The sequence below is a fragment of the Diachasmimorpha longicaudata genome, chromosome 1, assembly GCF_034640455.1.
Source record: "Diachasmimorpha longicaudata isolate KC_UGA_2023 chromosome 1, iyDiaLong2, whole genome shotgun sequence".
In the NCBI taxonomy this organism is placed as follows: domain Eukaryota; kingdom Metazoa; phylum Arthropoda; class Insecta; order Hymenoptera; family Braconidae; genus Diachasmimorpha; species Diachasmimorpha longicaudata.
The window spans coordinates 10,006,245-10,027,049 of NC_087225.1; the positions used below are offsets into that span (position 1 = coordinate 10,006,245).

The 20,805-nt window shown below is 40.4% G+C and overlaps 2 protein-coding genes across 7 annotated transcripts; both read left to right on the forward strand.

The window, feature by feature from the left end:
• Positions 1-310: 310 nt before the first annotated feature.
• LOC135160087 (uncharacterized) lies at positions 311-13,639 on the forward strand. The gene is made up of 6 exons (XM_064116269.1): positions 311-590; positions 2,300-6,087; positions 9,816-9,952; positions 11,169-11,663; positions 11,763-12,017; positions 12,845-13,639. Exons 1-6 carry the CDS (start codon positions 508-510, stop codon positions 13,049-13,051), a joined length of 4,965 nt encoding a protein of 1,654 aa, XP_063972339.1. The 5' UTR covers positions 311-507; the 3' UTR covers positions 13,052-13,639.
• Positions 13,640-13,788: 149 nt separating this feature from the next.
• Grip (Glutamate receptor interacting protein) lies at positions 13,789-20,775 on the forward strand. Of its 6 annotated transcripts, none has more exons than XM_064116546.1 (7): positions 13,789-16,550; positions 17,157-17,662; positions 18,348-18,859; positions 19,143-19,214; positions 19,289-19,608; positions 20,002-20,232; positions 20,437-20,775. In XM_064116546.1, exons 2-7 carry the CDS (start codon positions 17,158-17,160, stop codon positions 20,756-20,758), a joined length of 1,962 nt encoding a protein of 653 aa, XP_063972616.1. In that variant the 5' UTR covers positions 13,789-16,550; position 17,157; the 3' UTR covers positions 20,759-20,775. The 6 variants fall into 6 exon arrangements, with proteins under 6 accessions (XP_063972616.1, XP_063972624.1, XP_063972635.1 ...); XM_064116554.1 differs by having other exon boundaries at positions 17,166-17,662; XM_064116565.1 differs by having other exon boundaries at positions 17,281-17,662.
• Positions 20,776-20,805: the final 30 nt, after the last annotated feature.

Sequence of the window (20,805 nt, forward strand, 5' to 3'; positions counted from 1 at the left end):
CTATAATTATTATTATTAAGTAATGAAGCATTGATCTTATCGATTTCTTTGGCTCCTTCCCCTCTTCCCTGAAAATACTTTGATTAGCATTACATCTTCTGGCGCGTAACCATTTGAAATTTTTTGGCGCACATCCCTGTCCCCTCTAATTCCCCCAGCATGTCCCCGCCAATTCGTCCAACATTTTACCACAATTACAAATACTAAATGTTTTTTGGTTGGTCAGATCATTGTGAAAATGTTATTAGCAGGCTTGGATTGCTTGTTGTCTATCTATACGGTGTTGTGCTAGGGAAGACCTCATATACTAGAATTCTATAATTACACACTTGGGTTCGCTGGCTTAAAACTCAGTCGGTCTTGGCTCCCTGAACCGTGAGAACGGTCTTTTTACTGTTAATGGTCTATCACGTGAATTGTCCAGTGACACATTGAAGTGAGTGATACCGTGAGTTTATCATTTTAAATCGCGTTGACTGTGGTGAAGATACTGTTGGAGACATCAGGATGTCGTACTACGGCGATAGTATGTCTTATTACTACGGGGGAGCGTTCGCCAATCACAGTTCGTTGATGACAGGCACCGGAAGGTAAGACATCTTCATATCAGTCTTTAGAGCATTTAAAAAATGTTCACAATGCTTTGATGGATCTATTAATAAAAGTGAATTGGCTCGGGGGAGGGTAGTGATTTGGGGGAGCTCTTCGGGGGAAATATTTGTTGCTTAATTTTTCGGGTGAGGGGATTGTTCAGGGGGAAAGAATTCATCTGTGGATTCTGAAGAACGGAATGAGAGGAAAATACTGCATGAGAATTCTCTTAGATATTTATTTCATCACTTCTATCAGAGATATTCAGGTGAATCTACTCTTCCCTTCAAAATTGTATTGAATTACTAGTCAGACTCTATGAAAATTCTTTTAACGAAAAGTTTGATTTTCAATATTTTGATTACGTAAAATGAACATTTGCTCACTTTTGGCAATGAACAATAGGTTAATTACATTTTTCTGAATAAAGAAATTATTTGATGCGAACAAAATGTTGCTTTCAATTTTCCATGAGACATGTCTCTCAAATTTATTTCTAATAATAAATTTGGCATTTAAGAAGACACAGAAGCGCACTTGTTTGTTTAATTCCGTGAAACAGCCTTTTAAATTACAATTCGTGAGACTAGGTCAACAATCTGTCATTATCGCTTGAGATGGTGAATGACTCGAGAAAAAATTGTCACTGTAGTATCGTCGAATAGTTTCTTTTGAATCAGACACGATGCACTCGCTATTTGTCATCCAGCCAAATGTTCGGACAGATTCGAGATCGACTGCGCCTTCGATACCATTCCACCGAACAATTGCAACAGCTAAAGCATTTTTCACATTCTCATCACCTCCACCTTTGAGTTTTAATTACTTTTTTGAATGCCTAGTGTCCGGGTAGGTTTGTCTCCTAGATAATTATTGGGGTGTCATAATATTCATGGCTAATGGCATCGAAGATCTCCCATTGCATCAATAAAATTCGTCACACTTGAGAAATCCTCTCTCATAATTGCAGAATAAATATCAATCATCATAAACTAATGAAATTGAGTCGATTCATCTCGTTCAATAATAATTGGCTAAATGCCAATCAGATCAACAATTATAATCGTCCCAATTTGACACCCACGTGGAAAGCTCGAAATTGCATAGACTATACCTCATTCAGGCCAATTGAACTTCGAGATGAAAGTGATGCACGTGTACATATTCAGTGACAATTGATGGAGTTGAACTAGGGTGTCAAAGAAAGTCGTTCAAGGTCTGCGTGTCAGATATAATTTTAAACAAGACGAATGTGTATCGTCATGTCTTCCAACTTGTTTATTTACGATTAAAAATAAGCACAATGTGACGTACCAAAAACGCGGTAAATTACGTAAGAGGGGCTGGGATTATTTCTATTTTCAGGGAAAGGAAGTCATTGAATTAATTTTTTAGAGACATTTTGAGTGGGACTTAGTCCTTCATTTTACGACTATGTCATTCTGACAATGAAATTCTAATAAAGTTGCTCACGGTTACAACCACAATTCGCGGTGGTACGTGGTCGTTGGTTTTTTTACGTTTTCGTTCTAACGTTTCTTTTTTTTCGATGGCAACATAAATATTTTATTTCTTTCCTTACGACTGTTAAAATATTCATTACTACTGTCAGTCTAAAATATTCATTAAAATTACGAATGGTCCAGTTATTAGTCTATTCCACGTCTAGCAAAAAAAAACTGACAATAACCATCACCTTATTTTACAGGGTCTACACACCCCACCGTTTCGCCCCGCACCTCTCAACAATTTCGGAGTCCCCCCTGAGTAACTACCGTCGTTACGCCCCAGTGATCCTCCCCTCTCGACCGAAAAGAATCATCGACACAGCCGACATCGACGTATCAACCCCGCGAACCCTTCACTCGGACTACTCACGACCTGGGAATCGTCTTCGCCGAGACCGCCCGACCATCAGGATTCGCTCGCAAGCCCTGAAGGACAATCCGACCCTCCGGGAGCACAACGAACGTCACGAAAAGACTGTCGGAGAGCTCCTCCGAGAGAAGTTCTACATAAAAGACAAGAAGTCGTCCGATGATGCCCCGAAAATCCGCCAGCTGGCCCACGAACCCTTGGAGGATCCATCTGAAGCGCCGCAGGGTAAACTCACCAGACGGATGACGCGTCGTCGTTCATCAGCGGATATTCAAATGGACCCGGGCCAACTGGAGCGAGAGCTTGCAATCGCCCAAGTACAAGCGGAAGTGCTGGACAATCTAGTAGCCGAGGAGCAAGCGGAGATTGAAGTCGAAGTTCGCAGAGGAACTCTTCTTCACAAGAGCCAGCTGCGATCAGCTGCACTCAGTAAATCCGAATCGGAGGCTGACAAATCAGACGACACCAAGAAAAAGATTCCGAAGAAGATCAAAAAGAAGAAAAAGGTAACGGACAAACCATCTCCACCGTCATCAGCACCATCAACTCCAGGTGAAGATGGAAAAGATCCTGCCAAGGGTTTCAAAATCGAAGCTTGCAATAGCGTCGGCGACTTCTCCACCATTGTAGTCAACGCTAAGGATAAGCATAAGGGCATCGAACTCAGGGAGAGCTTTAGACTCCCTCCACCAAAATCAGCAAGCAAGATGGACAGCAATGACGAGGAAGTTATAATTCTCCCCATCAAGAAGCCCTATGTACTTGACAATTCACGCAACAGCGTGTATTTGACCCTGAGACAACAAATTGCAAAGTCATCGGGGCCGAGTGATGATGAGGGGGGCGCCAATCAACGATCATCACGATTGAAAATGGATCGTATTAAGAAAGAGAATGAATTAAAACCTGCCAATATCCGGGCTAAAGATACATTTAAGAGTGATACAGAGGTCGCAGGAGTGATCAATGTTATTGATGATGAGACAAGTGTTGCGAGGTGTGGGATCACTTCTGATGCGAAGTTGTTGATGAAAGCATCGGAGGAATTGCCGAAGATTGGTGAGGAGAGTTCGCAGGGTGTGATTGATGAAAGTGCAGTGGACGAGAAGATTAAAGAAATTTTAACTGGTGATATCGGGAAAGATGTTTGTGAGGATATGGCAATTACGAGTGAAGATGGTGATAAAGACAGCGTATGGGAATTGCGTGAGGCTAATCCCGGTGTTTCCCAGGTAGTCGAGCAGGGATTGATGAGTCCGGGATCTCCTGCGGTGAAAGAAGGAGATGCCAATATTCAGCGGGAAAAGGAGGATGAGGTGATGGGGGAAGACTGCAGTGAGTTAAAAATATCAGACGAGAAGAGTAAAATCGCAGCCAGTCAGACTGACAAATTGGAGAAAAATAAACCTGTGAGTAAGTTGAAGTCTTCTCTGAGTGAAAGCCAAATTTCGGATCATCTTAAACTCAATGGAGTTCGAAAGGAGAAATTGGATAAGTCAAAGTCTTTATCTATTGACTTGAAAGCTTCTAAAGTTGAGAAAAAATCTTCTTTAGAACGCAAAAAACCTTCTGACGATAAAAAGATGGTTATCAAGCAGGAGAAACTTGTAGATAAATCAAAATCGCTCTCCATTGAGAGTCCAAACCCGTCAGTGCCTGAAGTTAAGACGATTGACACCACTAGAAGCCTTGATGAATCAAAATCCTCGGCTGTCGTGGAGGAAATTCCGTCGGATGATAAAAAACTTGTCGATGAATCGCAATCATTAGCCATTCACAATGAAATTCCTTCGATCATCAAGCCTGAAGTTACTGAAAAGCAGGAAAATATTGAGGAATTAAAATCTTCAGAGGACGTGGAACCTTCTAACGAGAACCACCTTTCGCCTCTAGAGAATCAACTTCCTCTAGAGTCGACAATAGGAATTGAAGAAAACGAAACCCTCGACAAGCTAAAACCAGTCCTAATCAAAGAAGAATCCCTTCCTACCAAAGAAGAACCCCCCGAAAAGCTCAAACCCCTCAGCAAATCGAAATCGTTCATAGACACTCCACTGAACACCTTACCCTCTCCACAACTTCCAAAACTCAAAGCAAAACCCAAACCAACGAAATCAAAGTTCCTCTCCACAGACAGTGGAATAGGTTCCCTAGAGCTTAACATAGATCACTCCGAGAAAAAGACGAAGAAGAAGCTTCAGAACTCCAAAGGTTCCTCCTTTGAATCCGACGAGGATCCGAAACGAAAGTTAAAACATTCGGAAAAACAAAAAATACCACCAGTGAAGAAGCTAAAGAAAAAACTCACAGGTGCAAAGACCCTCCCCTTGCCGTTGCTAGAGGATCCTCCAAAAGAGATTATCCTAACCCGAGTATCCGCCAAGGAGAGCCCCCCAAAAGGACCCTTCAAATCTTTGATATCCTTCCCTATGACAAAACCCGAACCCAAAGCCTTACCCTCACTCAAAGAAGACGAAAAAACTGACGAGATAGACTTCTGGTCGGAGATCCGTAGTTCATCACCTCCGAAAATAGATCCTCCAAAACTGTCATTAAAGCCTCAATTACCTGACGATGTAATAAAACATGAAATTAAACCAAACACTAACGAAATTATCCAAGGAGCAATCGCGAAAGAAGTGAAACTCCCGGAAGCTATTTTTGACAACTCGCTGAGTTCACAGAACTCGTTGACGAGCGAAAGAAGTTGTGAAACAGCGGAAACTACGGGAATGAAGGTATTATTATCCCCGGTAAATGAAACACAATCCGAAGTACCTGGAGATGATGTGAAATCGGTGGAAAGTGAAGCTGTCGTGGAGGCTAAATCGACTGGGGTTGTGGAAACAAGTGATGTTGAAACACCAGCTAGAGATAAAGATAGGAAACTTGTGTTAGATGTGTCTGGAGGAACTGACACACCTGTTCAACCCGTACCTGAGGAAGGTTCAGAGCCTTCGACACCTGTAGCCGAGGTTCCTCCTTCGTTGATGACTGTTGATCCTATTCCTGAAGTACCTGAAGCTCTGGATGATGGGGATGAAGACGACAGTCCGATGACCCCAACAAACGAGGACGCGAGTGGGGGTCTATCCAAATGGAACAAAACAACAGATCTGACGACGTTGGATGGCAAAAATGTCCCCTCCAGTGATGCTGGAAATGAGGTCGTAACGCCCAAAGTATCGAAGAAGAAGCTGAGCAGACGGAAAAAGTCTGGCAGTGAGGACACGATTATCAGGCGAGTCCCGGAGAAGATTACAAGTTCCACGGAGGCTTCCAAGGTCTGTCAGACCCCGAAGAAAAATCTGAAGGCAAGTCCTCCTAAACCTGCTAAGCGGCCCATTGATCTCAACAAGATGTTCTACACGACACCTTCGTCATTGCTCACGGCCACCCCGAGGGATCTGGCGAAGGTGAAACGGGTGAAAGTTAAGAAGGAGAAGCAGCCGGTGAGGACACCCTCCGCCAGCAGTGACAGCACCGGCAGCACCAGAAGCAGCCAGGACACAACCAGCTCCAGGAGCAATTCTACTGTGGAGGATGAGAATGGACAGAAGAGGATCTCATCCACTAGGAGCAATGACTCCGGATTCGATGGATCGCCGAGATTATCTAGTACAGTTTTTATATTTTATTTTATTATTTTTAGGTTTAAGGTTTGGGGGTATTTTTGGTTGAGGAGATACGTGGGAAGGAGATTTGGAGGATTGAGGTGGCGGGATTTTTGGGAAGTGTAATAATCTTTAGGCAATTGGCACGAGTTGACCCGTGGAAGTAAAATTAAGTCGTCTTTCATCATCTGGTCAAAACATTTTTCTGTAGTTATTCTGTTTGCAAAAAAATAGGGTTTAGAAGAGAGTCGAAAAATATTTTTCTAGAGAATTTTATAAATTTGAAAAAAGTATTGAATCATTCCTCTGTAACATTAGTAATTACTGGGATAATTATGCAAATAACGAACTTGATATTGAATTCTCATATGATGAAATTCTTATTTGTGGCTCGTTAACTGCGAATTTATCTCGCTAATGAGGAATGTGTCATGACATTTGCGTCTGGGTCCATTTGATTCAAAGAAATTTGGATAACCAAAGAAAATCTCGCCAAATTTCCTCCAACTGCTCAATCATCAAATAAATCTCTCCTAAATTTTAATGAGACAGATTGGTCACTTTTCCTCGCGATCTACATCAAAGCGTGATAAATTTCTGGATAAATGCTTATCTCCTCAACTTCACACCGTTCAGATGTTAGTAAAATTTGTTTTCCAAATGTTTATCGTGCATGTGTACGAGGGAAAACGCCGGAACCATGAAATATCGCATTTAAATGACGATGGGAAATTGAACCACAGCCAAGATTGCCTGATGTCACGCCGAACCGATCGATTTGCGTACATCAAAATGGTTTATCTTTTTTCATTTTTGGTACACGCGTCGATTAGTAGCCGAAATTATCGCGATTATTTCTATCTAGCGCTAATGAACTCGACCATGAGTTTATTTTTATTGGAATTGGGGTAATTTATATGAGGCTTTCGGTAGGGGATACAGGTGGTACTGATGATGATGGGATTTTTTGACTTTTGTTTGTGGAACCTGCTTTCTACTTTTCATGCGGAAAATTACTCACAAATAACTCCCCTCCTCTCTACTAATTACTAACTGATCATATGCGGAATTTGATGACCGGAAAGAGCAATGTCAGAGCCAAAGGGATCGATTCATGACTCTAGAGAACAGAGTTTTCGTCATTCAGTAGCGAAGAGGTGAATGTTTTTTTAAATTGTCAAGTTATTTTGAGAATGTCCGACTTTTGTATCTCCGGTTTTTCCCTACAATAATTTTCGTTCTTTAGAATTCCGTTGATACAATTAGGTGAAATGTCTTCTATTTCATCATGAATCGAAAACAAAAAATTGTCTTGACACCGTTTCGCAGCTGAATTTCTTCTTTTTCATTTCCTTAAAATTTTTTCTCTTGGAAAATTATTTCGAGTAGATTGCGACATGGCCTGTCACAAGAAATGTGAAAAATTAACCGGAAATTTGTGTGGACTCAACCAAAAACTTGTGGCTGAAGCTCTGCAGGCAGTGAAACGAGGTAAGACGACAAAGAATATACTCCAAGTTTATTAATAAAATTATTTTCCCGGAAAAAATGACAAAAAATCGTACGATTTGGATGAGTAAAAGCATAATCACTCGTCTCTTCTTCATCCCGGTATATCAAAACAAACTTAGTATTGAATTTACCCATTTGTTAAATCGTTTATCCTGCCAAAAACTATTTCCGTTGAAAAATCTTCTTTCTTTGTTCGGAAAATCTAGTCTTGGAGGAGCTATCTCTGTTTTTGTTTGCATGACGTCAGATTCGGTTTATACTACTAACTTTTCCGCAGATTCAAGACGCTTTTCGCTCTTGACCATCGAGGAAGACTGTTCGCAGTCAATACATTTCTCGAAATTTATCATTTATTTTTAATTCCCAAGAAAATATTGAGTTTTTCCCACAACTTGTTTTTGTGCTGTGACGCGATTTTCGTGCCTCATTGAGACGAAGACAATTGTGAGAAATCATGGGTATGGAAAAATCAATTAACTGAATAATTAATGAATTTAACGAAACAATGCTTGAATTCGAGAAAATACGAAAAATAACTTTTTCATGGAAATAAATTAAAAATGCAACTGTGGGAATACGCTGTGCCTTGATTGGAATAACAAGATGGTGATGATACGCATCCGTTTAATTTTAGAAAATTGTTCTATGTTATTTGGTTCTCACAAAAGTTTCAGCCAGACTCTGCCAAATTTTAAGGTCCTAATACGTGTTTCCAAAACGTGATATCATGAGTACAATAATATCCTTGGCAATGAATTTTCATTTTGAATTGCATTTTGGGATTGTATTATACCTTCGAGAGAGAACAGTTAATTTTTTCGAAAACTTTACTGCAATTCTGCAGATTTATTTTCAACGGAAAACATTTTTACGTTTTCTTTTGAGAGCTTTTCTACAGGAGTTATTCGACATAAATTTCCAAATTTTGTTCACACCATTTCTTCTCTTGATGACAACAAATAAATATCAACATTGTTAATAGGGATGTGCAGACATTGCTGCACATTTGTTTATGTTAAAATGTGCATAACTCGCAGATTCGGAAGATTTTTTCTTTCGCTTAAAAAATTTTTGGAATTCTCGTTTGGACTAATTTGGTACATTTCCACTTTGTCGTAGTGTCGGCATTAGGTCGTCAGTACAAACTCACTGGGAGTCTCTTCCGCGAGGGTATATTTAGTGCGGGAATACTCTCTTTGCACTGGGAATCTTGAGACTGCAATTATCCAGTTATTTCCTGGTTCACAATAAGTTCAACTTGAAATATTTAGATGGAAAATGTTTCAGGGGGGATGTCTTTTTTCTGGGGCATTCTCGGAGAAATGACGATGAATCAATGCCGAGTGCTTTTTAAAACCCACGAACGATGAAATATAAATAGAATCCGAAGAAAGAATCAAATTAATTTTTGTTTTCGAATAAGGAAAATGTTCACTCAGCAATGATCTCAAACGTCTCCAGCTTATAATTTAACTTTTGAAAATGTTACCGAGAATCCATGGCGGCTTAATATAAATTTTTTTGCGCATTTGCTGCAAATGGTCCATTAATAAACCCTCACGAGTTTATATAATCCCCGAGGCGGAGGTCCCTCCTGAAAATCCTTGCAGCCTAGTCATTCAACCCTCGGTATTCACCTCGTCTCCATGACCCTGAGTAAACGACGCTTCTCGTCTCACGCGCCACTTAATGCATGTAACGCGTCAAAACACCTGTCCCAAATCGTTCAACCAGCCCACAGTCTATCTAAAATCACCAGATCCGCGCATAACCGTCGGCCCGTTATACCCCGCACTCGTCGTGACAAATGACCCGGTGAAAGTATTCGAAAACAATGTATTTACCGAATGGAAATCAAACAATTATGAGGATAAAATATATATAGTTGCCGCACTCTGATGATAATGGCGTCCTTGCACGTGTACCCCAGAAGATGCATTTGATACAGTCATCGCACTGGGTGTCTATTTTCGAATAAACTGACACCAGCCAAAAGTGCATCTGGGCAGGTATCGAGCACCCAGGGATACTTGCCAGTGCAAGAGACAATTAAAATCAGGGTCATTCGAGGAAAACTCACAACCATGACCAGGGAAAACTACTTCCTAATAGTATTTTCTGTTTAGTATAAATATCCAGTATTGGCAAATGCAGCTAAAAAAGATTTGTCAAAAAAAAATTTATTAATTTACGATTATTTTGAATTTTATTATTGAACAGCCCCTTCACAATCGTCTGACAATCAGAGGAATTCAGACAGCTCGGATCATGTTCATGGAAGTGGCAGGATCACTCCACCGGCTACTAATCTACCCAGGTTCAAGAAGTACACTGTTGAAGATTTCCACTTCCTCAAAGTAAGTAGATTGTTTATGAGTCATTAAAGATGTAAACTTTTATCAAACAATTTCATTGGAATTTAAAAGAATTTCACCATTAACGCTCCGTTGCCTGTGCGATATTTTCTCCCATTTTTCAAATTGCGCTGCAGTAAAGCCTCAGCGGAATTTGACAGTTCACGTTGAAGTGTCTAGACGCTCTATTAATAAAAATATTATAAGTAGTTAGATTTTCACACATTTAGTTTCAAACTCCGGTGCATGTACCTTGCATCAGGTAAATTTCTTGCGAAATATGGGATTTTAGTTTGAACTACAATACATTACTAAGGGTAACACTGAACACTGAAGTTTGTTTTCTTCTTCAATTTTATATACTCCGAGATTTCACTATTCACCTCTAGCAATTAAAAATAAATGACTAAACTAGTAAAGTCAGAATTTCATAAACATATCCATAATTACTACCTTTCATCGAAAATATTAAAAGTCAAGTTGCTCTGCCAAAACCACTCCATTTCGTTCCGCACCTCGTGAAAAAATATGAGCAAGTAATAGAAATTAAGTAGTTATTTCCGTCAATGATCAGACACCAAATACCTGTGGTATAACGATCGAAGGGGCATTTAAATCCGCGTATGAAAATTTTCATTAATCATAAAGTTAGTTAAGCAATTGCGAAGTGACTCTGGTTGCCAACGGTTATTTCGCACTCGGTTGGAAAAGCCCACTATGAATTATGAGAGATGTTGCACCAACAAACCCACGGGTACACGTTGAATTACCGTCATACCAGTCTGTCGAGACAGAATTACATCAAAATAATTCAGCCTCGGTGTTAAGTGAGTTTATTCAGGAAATTCTTATGTATTTCTGGGGGGTGCAAGTGTTGCGTTATGTTTTTAAACGACATATTCGTGATTTGCATCAATCACACGACAGAATACTTCAAAATAATTTAATAATTGATTAATAAGGGGGGAAATGGTTGGAGGGCAGAGGGCAATGATCGACGAGTTTGTGAAGTGTTGAGAAGGTCGTCCAATCCTTAAGCACATTTAAGGATGAAGTTCAACGGATATTGAAGATCAAATAACAGACAGAAAGAGGAAAAAGTCGCTTTGTCTTGCGTTTTAATTGGCTTCATTTCTCCTTAATACAATTTCAAAATTATTTCATCCCCAAAGCTCTGGAGAAAACGAAAAAATAAATAATTGCTTTCATTAATATTCAGGTCCTGGGAAAAGGAAGTTTCGGAAAAGTCCTGTTAGCAGAGTTGCGTGGCACCGACTGCGTGTACGCCGTGAAATGCCTGAAGAAGGACGTTGTCCTGGAGGACGATGACGTTGAATGCACCCTGATAGAGCGTAAAGTCCTGACCCTCGCCACGCGGCATCCCTACCTCTGTCACCTCTTCTGCACCTTCCAAACGGACTCGCATCTCTTTTTCGTCATGGAGTACCTCAATGGAGGTGACTTGATGTTCCACATACAGAAGTCCGGACGATTCCCCGAGTTTCGGGCGAGATTTTACGCCGGTGAGATCTGGTCTGGCCTGAACTTCCTTCATAAAAAGGGAATTGTGTACCGGGATCTCAAGCTTGACAATGTTCTACTGGATTTCGAGGGTCATATACGAATCGCTGACTTTGGCATGTGCAAATTACAAATCTTCTTGGACAGAACAGCCGATACTTTCTGTGGAACGCCTGATTATATGGCTCCAGAGGTAAGAGATGATGTGTTTCAGAGTAGTGGGGCTGACAGCGATGATTTAATTTCCTAAAATTCTATTCTGACATCTTATTCTTTTTCTTCTCCTTTTCAGATAATCAAAGGACTCAAATACAACCAGGCTGTCGACTGGTGGTCGTTTGGTGTTCTTCTCTACGAAATGTTGACCGGACAGTCTCCATTCTCTGGCTGCGACGAGGACGAACTCTTCTGGAGTATCTGTAATGAACGGCCCTTCATCCCCAGATACCTCTCGCAAGAAGCCATGGACGTACTCGTTGCTCTTCTGGAGAAAGATGCTGGAAAGAGGCCCATGGGTCACGAAATTCAAGCTCATGCTTTCTTCCACGTGAGTGACTTTTCCACGTCAATATTTACTATTCATCATTTTTTCTGATTGAAGTTTTCCTCATAGGAAAATAAAATTAGTAGTTATTTCGAAGTATAATTAACTGTGAATAGTCTGGAAGACTAGAATACTCCATTAACCGATAGCACATTTGACAACTGTGAAAGTGTCTCTTTTTTGCCTATTGTTTCCTGACTAAAAAAATACTTTTTAAGGATTCACTAGCTCGATTTAAATTTACCCCTGCGAAGTCGAAATCATTGAATAAGTACAAATGTCTGTAAATTTCGTATCCAGTGGAGATCAAATGAAAGCTCATACTTGGTTACAAAGCTTTGGAAAGTTTTGAATAGCCGAAATTCTTGGATATCCAATTTCACATAAACATTCGCCGGAAGGTTTGTCTTCCTGTTACTAATTACCAGAGAGAATTATCGAATCTGCGATAGGAATTCTCAAACGCAATGAATGAGAAACTACTAGACAACGTGTGTCCAACACGTGTGTCGCTTTATCAACAGCCGAGAAATTGGCCGTCTGCCCTGCTGTCGACCAAATCTACTTACCACCAATTCAGTGTAGTAGTAGATGACGTGTTATCATCAGATTAATTCTATTTCAAGAATTTAAAATCTGAAATTGTGTATTGGCGGCTATAGGCTAATAAGAGCTTTCGGATTTGACAACCGAATAGTTTGAAGGATCAAAATACTCAAGAACATTTAGATTCAAAGTCCAACGTCCTTAGGAAGGCGACTACCTCCTAAAATCGTATTCTTTATTATCAATTCGCCCCAATTAATTCGCTCTTCGTAATTCCTCCACAGTCGCTCTCCTGGGACAGATTAGAACGGAGATTACTGGACCCTCCATTCAAACCAGCCCTGGAGCACACCCTGGACACCCGTTACTTCGACACAGCTTTCACAGCTGAGAAGCCTCGTTTGACTCCCGTACCTGAGCAAATTCTCACATCAATGGATCAGGGTGTCTTCAGAGGATTCTCCTACACGAATCCCAACGCCACGGACTGAAAAAAGGGAATCCTCCCTGCCCCCCAATCCCTGGAGTCAAACAAACCACGTGCTGTGATTGGTAGCGTCCGTTTCCTCATGAAAATGAACGCTAATTGGGACAATTCGATGGCGAGTACCTCCCATCGTCAGTCCTCAGCTGCTGAATATTTTTTAGAACCTCATTGTAAATTAAAAATCACGAGAAACCACTGAGATAACGTTTTTCGTCTCTAGTTTGCAGATTTACGATCATTTTAATATTTTTAAATAATGGAGATACGAAGTTATTTCATTCCACACAGCCCACACATCAATCTACATCTTATGAATATTCTCACTGAGGTTTTAGCGATTTTTTAATAGAAAATATGGAATACGCATAAGACTGTATTTTTGAATTGAGTCGTCGTGGAAGGAGAACCTAATGAATCTTAATTTTTTTTCTATTAGAAATGTGGATGATGGTTAGAGACAAAAATAAAGATTCATGAAATTGTATGTAATAAAGGTTTATCTAGTTGTTTAATAGACGTAGATTTTTTTTCATTAATTGTAAGAGAATTTAAAATTTTTTTGATTAAAAGGAGGTGTTTGGTGGTACGTCAATTCAGTGAATGTTTATTTGTTTATCCTTGAGGGCTTTGCAATTTTCATATTTGGAAGTTATTATTGGGAGCTTACAGGTTTGAGCAGCTGGGGGACACGTGCGGTGGAGTGGATTTTTATAGGGCGGGGGAGATATTTATGGGAGGTTTAGGTCTGCGGTGCCGTAAAATGGAGCAGAAATGAACGAGTGTTCTTCTTAGGATGAATGGAGGATTATCTTAGCAGGAAAGTGTGCTACGGGAACATGGGAGGTGTATTCAAGAGGATTTCACAGAATAAGAATTAACCTTCAAAGGTAAACGACCCTTAAAACTCCGAAGATCGTAGGGACGATCGATTGATTGACAAAATCAAGAGTCTCCGAAATTAAAATGAAATGTTGAGCGCCTGGGGCGAATGTAAAAGAAATAATATATTTTTTTTATTATTTACTTTGAGGCGCATATGATAGTTCGTTCTCACTGTTAATATTCAAAATATTTACACAAAATACTACTAATGCTACTACGATTTAAAAGTAATTTCCAAAGACGTTTAAGTGGATAAAAATTCAGGGGCAATTGAGTGGCCATCTGGAAATATTTATATCCATCCATCAGAGCTGACCTCAATAGATAAACATTGATATTTATTGATTTATTTTTATTTCTCACTCGAGGGCCCACTGAAAGTTTATCTTCCTCTTTTTTTCCTGGATATTTTTTTTTTCTCGGGTCTTTCAGTTTGACTCCTTGGCTCGGCTCCGCGCTGACTGTGCTAACTTTAGAATCCCCGAGGAATTGGCAAACAACGTCTGATGAGCGCCAAGTGGAGAGTGGGATTTTTTTCGAGTTGTGTTAATTTTTTATTCTCCATATGCTGAAGCTAAATAAATAATTTTTGAACTTTGTCCTCGGTAGTTGAGGATCCACCAAATATTCTGAAATTTTTGTTTGCAATATTTCCAAGGATTGAACACCAATTTTTAAAAATCGAATGAAATGTTGAACCGCAATAAATCCACTCAATTCCGTTGACAGTTATTGGTAAATATCGGGTAATGGAGAGGGGAGGTTTAACATAAATTCTACTATCACCCTCCAATTTCCGGACATTCAGCGTAAAGAAAATTCTCAATTTCGTTCGGTCATGTTTTTAATCAAAAATCCATTAACTAATGAAAAACTACGAAAATAAATTCCTTGTTGTACACATTGGAAGGCCCTTTCCAAGAATAGAAGTATCATTAAATTCCTAAAAAATCGGATATCACACATAAAGAAGTCTTTAACCGTCATCAATTAAAAACGAGATACTCATTCGCGATTAGTCCGCACGTGTGAAAGCCCGGCCTCTGTCCCGAGTTTATCGGCCGCGGTGCACTCAATTGACCGAGGCAATAACCAGGGTCTCGTACCCACGTGGAGGCATCAACGAAAAAAAACAACTAGTTAATCGCACGCCCAGTGGCTGAGTTTCTTCGGATTAATAATTTTTAATTCTACCTTTAAGAATATCCGGGATACACGGACCGTTCTATTTGCGTCATCTTGACTCTAGGGACTCAAAAAACATCACTGGATGTCGTCTCACTTTTACCCGAATGGATCACTTTTCACTTCCGTCACCTGCCTCTCGGGTAATGAATAAAAAGAAACCGAAAAAAACATTTCTTACTATTTAGACTAAATAAATCGCAGAATGAGAATGTACGTACGGACATAATGATTTTACTTCTTAAATCCTGTTGGGGTGAATTTGCATTTCAATATTGAACAGTTAGAGAATGCTGTAAAAATCTAAAAAAATAACAAAAGTTAATTTGCAGAAAGAGTGACGAAAGAGTTGAACAATGGTAATTTTTTAAATTACGTGCGTTGTCAATAAATAATTCATAAACATCTAGTGGTCAAATATAATCATTTTTAATTTCTAAATGTTTCTACCTCGCTATTTAATTGGTAAATTTGATGATTGAATTTGTAGTGTGTCCTCTACCAGGCTCTAAAAAATACTTGGAATCCTTGCCATCGAATCCTGGCAAGAAAAGTTATATGAATCAGTCAGTTTTTATTATGAAAAATCGATTCTTCAAGACAACTCATGATTTAAAAAATTAAAGCATCTTTATACTTCATTAATCTTCCTTCAAAAATAAAATTTCTTCTTTTTTCAGATGTTTCAATGTTTTCAAACACATCAATTATGTAATTCTAATTGAGTCCTGCAAATTGTAAATGATTCAATCCTTGTAAAATAGCCGGAAGTTTAGGATTAAGTGGAGTTGAAATTAAAAGTCTGCTCAAACAGAAAGCCATTTCACTGGAGAAAATAGTCAATGTATTTGAGTATCCTTAATTCCCCTCTTAACAATTGCATCCGGAAACACTCACCCTCCCCTTTCGCCTCAATATTGACCACAACCTGAAAGAACTCTATAATTTTCCGCGTGGGATGACATTAACGATAAGTGTAGAAAGAGTAATTCGACGATCGAGAGCAGTGAGTTTCATCCCAGGGACGGACCCAATACCCAAGCGCGGGTGTTCCCTCTCAATTTTATAAATAGTCTTAAAACTTGGAAGTTACGAAGCGATGCGTCCCTATCCGGTTATTTTAGTGTGTCTCGCGCCGCCCGTTCTCCTTTGCTCCTCATTTCCTCCTGTATCCCAAGTATCCCTCAGTCTAGCTCACCACTTCATCCCCAACGCATCAACCACGTGACTACACCGTGTTTAAACGTCAAAACCGACGGCTGAGGATAATTGTTACGTGAAACTGCCGGAAAAAGTCTCGTGTGAATAGATCATTTTTTCCAAGTGTCATCCAATTGTTGTAATAGCTTCATTGTTGACATGCAGAAACGCCTCTTCTTCGCGAGCCGGGGCGTCAGTTGAGCATGGGATTTATTTATAAACTCATCTTGAGAATGGTAGACTCTACATCAACGACTTAAATCTTTTAATCCCCCTTGGTAGAGATTAAGCACTTAATTTAGAGATCCAGGAGGAATAAAAATCCTCAAATGTCTAATTTTTGGAGATACAAAAGAGGAATAAAATTGAGAAAATTTGAGTGGCTGAAGAACTTTAAGAGTTTAATTGGACTGAAAAAATAACATTGAATGTATTATTTTTGGCCAGAGGAATCATAGCTTCAAAATCGTCCCATTCCATTTCCCCTATTGTCCAGTATTAGAACACAAAGTAGAAATAACAAATGAATTAAACAACTGAATCCAATGAAGTTGCAAAAATACTCTCAAAGCCTGTCCTTACAAAAAATACGAATGAAGTTCTTCGGACATTCAAAGAGGTCCAAACCATCACCTAACGTTCCCTGTCTACTTTTCTAAATGACAGCTCCTAAACTCCATAAAATAAATCCCAAAAATTACTGAAATCAACAACAATTCGACCAAATTTGAATCAAACAAAATTCAAACGATAAAATCTCTCAAAAATTATCTCAAACAAGGGCATGAATTTTGAGATAATGCCCGAATACTCTTAAAACCGATCCAACACTCAATGCCAAGGATGTTCAGTTCCTTGCGTTTGGGAACGATGCGTTCTCGTGACAAGAGCCGTGCGCGTCCCGGTAGTGTGGCCACAAATGCAAGTTCCGAGGACAATCCCCACAACTCGCACTACGGTTCCCAGAAGTTCCTGGTACTGGACGATATAGAAGCGGGTCAGCCGTCTGGAGTTTCCTCAAAAGTGGCCCAAGTACGAGTGGAACGAGAGGGTGGGAACCTGGGGGTGACCCTGAGAGGAGGGGTAACGAGGGCACTAGTGGTAACGGGAGTGAAGTCGGATGGTCCAGCCGCTAAGGAGGGCCGAGTGAGGCCCGGGGATAGACTCCTGGCGGTTGATGACACGGAATTGAGGGGCCTGAGCCTGTCGGAGGCACAGAGAGCCCTCAGAAGGAGCTCCGATGCACCTGTCGCGTCTCTCACCATTGAGTACGACGTGGCTAACATGGAGGAGGCAAGGGCAGCCACCTCAGGACCACTCCTGGTGCAGTTGGAGCGAGGACTGTCAGGTAAACCAATGTCAAGACTTATTTTCGAAGATTTCGCATTCGAAGAGATTTTTGCGTTGTCAAGTAATAAAACTCGATGAAGAACATCCGAACAAATAAATTTCATGGAATGCTATTGACTTTCTATTGAAAAATTTTCTGGAAGAATTCCTCCACAGGAATCTCTATTTTTTCCAGTCTTTTCTTATTTTCTTTGAAAAAAAATCAATAGAAATAGAAAATAAAATATATCTAGGATAAAAGCCAACTTATATGACAACTAGAAACACTTGTTTTCATTACAAAAGGTAGTAGAAGAATGCGAGAACGAAAAAGTCCATAATTTTGGGAAATACAAATTAAAAAACATAAAAATATGTTCGTAGCTGGTAGAAAATCGAAAATTGAAAACAACTCCACAATTGGCTGATTTAACGCAGGAGACTTCGTATAAAATATCTCAATAAAAGTTTCATGTAAAACTGGAATACTATAACTAATGAAGAATGAATGAGTTATAGTCAATTAAAAGCATCGTAATAACCGACACACTCATTCTATAAACATTTAACCATCATATGCACTCTGACAATATCAAAGACCATAATTCTACACCTCATGAACCTCAGAGACATAAACAACGTGTCCCATCATCTCCCCCAGTTTGTTTACCCATTCCTTCAACCCGAAACTCTCTGTTTACTAGGGGAGTTAGGATTAACAGTACGTGAAACACCAAGTGGTGTGTATATTGAGAGTCTCAGACCAGCCAGTACTGCAGATCGTTGTGGTGCACTGCAGCCTGGTGATCGTCTCCTCGCGGTCGATGACACACCGGTGCACGATGCAACAGCAGCTGCCAAGTTGTTGAGAAATGTCGCTGATAATTGCCGAATAGCGCGACTCCAGATACTCCCCAGGCCACCGAGTACGTCCTCCAGGACGGTTAAGAGGAGGGCACAGCCGCAAGCCGCCAATCAGACACTTTATTCGAAGGAGAGTCTGACTGTTCTTCTCAGACCTGATCACAGAGGATTGGGACTGGCACTGAGGATCGCCGATGATGGGATTAATTATGTGGTGGACCTGCTGGAGGCTGGGGGACCTGCCGAGAGGAGTGGAGTGCTACTGCCGGGCGATCAGATCATCGCTATCAACAGGAGGATCCTGAGGGACCTCCAGCCTGCAGAGGTCGCGGCTATTCTCGAGTCTTCACAGGTTTGTGATCATCAGAAATTACAAGTGTTACGATACAAGAAACCAACATTATTTGCATTGTCAATAAAAAGATTGACTTTTACACGGAGTGTAAAATTTAGTTTCGTCAAGATAATTCTATTTGAACCAAAGAACAGCCGTAGCTTCAACTATAAATATTTAAAAACCGCATCGATTTGCAAAATAATGTCAAAGCTCATTTCGAGTCGTTCCCGTAATCAATTATTGTAAACAAAAAAAATTGCACTTTCTATCTCATTTTTTCTTCTTTCTCATACTCGAGGAGTGTGTGGAACTCTCACTAAACTGGCTAGGTATAAATCGACACTTCAGGGAAGGCTCCTGCTTCTCTGAGGTACGACTCATCGAATAAGAACCCCAAAACCCCGAAATTATCAGAATTTTTCAAAAATTCGTTGCTGGCATTAGGTGGAACTAGTGACGGAGTATAAAGTTGGGGGATCAGTGGTGCCCAGCTCAGGAGTCTTCACGGTGAGAGTGGCGAGACCTCTAGGGGGCCAGCCAGACCTGGGGCTAACCGTCAACGAGGACCTGGTGATAGCGGAGGTGAGGAGAGGCTCCCTGGCGTACAGAACGGGAAGCCTATCGCCTGGGGATCGGTTACTGGCGATCGACGGGCAGAAACTCGACCCTGGGGATTTGCGTCAGGCTGCACAGCTTCTTCACCGTCCAGGGAGCTCTGTTGTTGCTCTCACCGTGAGGAAACCCGATAGTTGTAATGATCAGAGGTAAATAGAATTTATTTTCCCGGAACGAGAAATTAAAAAATTGAGTCCAGTAGGAAAAAATAGGATAGACTGAAATATTGAAAATAATTGTTGTCTAAGAGTATTCAGGAAGTTTCCGTTTGCTTTCGATTGCGGATTAAATAACAATCAACGATAGACAGAGATACATAGATAAAAAATATATAAATAATACAAAATACGCTGATCTGACGAGTGCCACGATCTTTAATATTTCAAAAAATTGAATGTTCAACAACTGTTAAAAATATTAAGATTTAATTGATCAGAATTCGTGACTTTGGGAAAAATATGGCTTTGTAATTACTTATGCATTCGCTCGCCAACTTATATTTGCTTTTTTAAATTGTATTCTGTGGTCTTGGGTATTTTTAGAGATGGAAGTGTCTCGGGGAGTGTTTCTGGAAGTGTCGCGGGGGATCCCATAAGCCCTCAGTATCCCTCGGGCCTCCTCAGATCTGCCAGAGAGAGTTTACCAAGCGTTGACAGTGCTGTCGACTCCTGGGGAGAACTCGGCGAGGTCAGTGGGCCCGAGATCATACGGCTCTGGGACACTGCCTCCATCGATAGTGGCCAATTAGACCTTCCCATGTCGTCGTATCCCGGGTAAGTCTGTCCTTTATACTTTCGCAGATTTTTTTTGCGCAACCGATTGCATTTAACGAAGAATTGTGTTCTATTTGTGACAAAAGATGTTTGCCTTGAGAAATAAACCTTACCGTTATCAATTCAAATAAAATTCAGATAAAATTTAATGGCAATTCAATTGTAATTGGATATATACAATCAACGGTCAACTCTTCAATTCAGCCCTCAAGAACGACCGGGCAGTGACAACAGACCCCAGCAAATAGTCCACATATCCCTCCACAAAGATCCAGTTTACGAGGACTTTGGTTTTTCGGTTTCGGATGGTCTCTACGAGCGTGGTGTCTACATAAATCGCTTGCGACCCGGGGGGCCATGCGATGGTGTCTTGAAGCCGTACGATCGAATTCTACGCGTCAACGACACGAGCACAGAGGACTGCGACTGTTGCCTAGCAGTGCCACTCATTGCAGCTGCTGGAGCTCGACTAGATCTCACAGTTGCGCGACCCCTCTCCCCCCAAAATGTCACTAAAAACTTGTAATTTTACTTTTCAACGATAGCTAGATTAATTGTGTTGGTTCAGTGGAG

What these genes read in the sequence shown, in the direction of transcription:
- LOC135160087 (XM_064116269.1), top strand. Translation starts at nt 508, where the DNA reads ATGTCGTACTACGGCGATAGTATGTCTTATTACTACGGGGGAGCGTTC. An exon ending in AAGATTTCCACTTCCTCAAA is followed by an intron (nt 9,953 to 11,168) that starts GTAAGTAGATTG and finishes ATTAATATTCAG; the next exon opens with GTCCTGGGAAAAGGAAGTTT. An exon ending in CTGATTATATGGCTCCAGAG is followed by an intron (nt 11,664 to 11,762) that starts GTAAGAGATGAT and finishes TCTCCTTTTCAG; the next exon opens with ATAATCAAAGGACTCAAATA.
- Grip (XM_064116529.1), top strand. Translation starts at nt 17,149, where the DNA reads ATGCCAAGGATGTTCAGTTCCTTGCGTTTGGGAACGATGCGTTCTCGT. An exon ending in CTATTCTCGAGTCTTCACAG is followed by an intron (nt 18,860 to 19,142) that starts GTTTGTGATCAT and finishes CTCATACTCGAG; the next exon opens with GAGTGTGTGGAACTCTCACT. An exon ending in AAGGCTCCTGCTTCTCTGAG is followed by an intron (nt 19,215 to 19,288) that starts GTACGACTCATC and finishes TGCTGGCATTAG; the next exon opens with GTGGAACTAGTGACGGAGTA.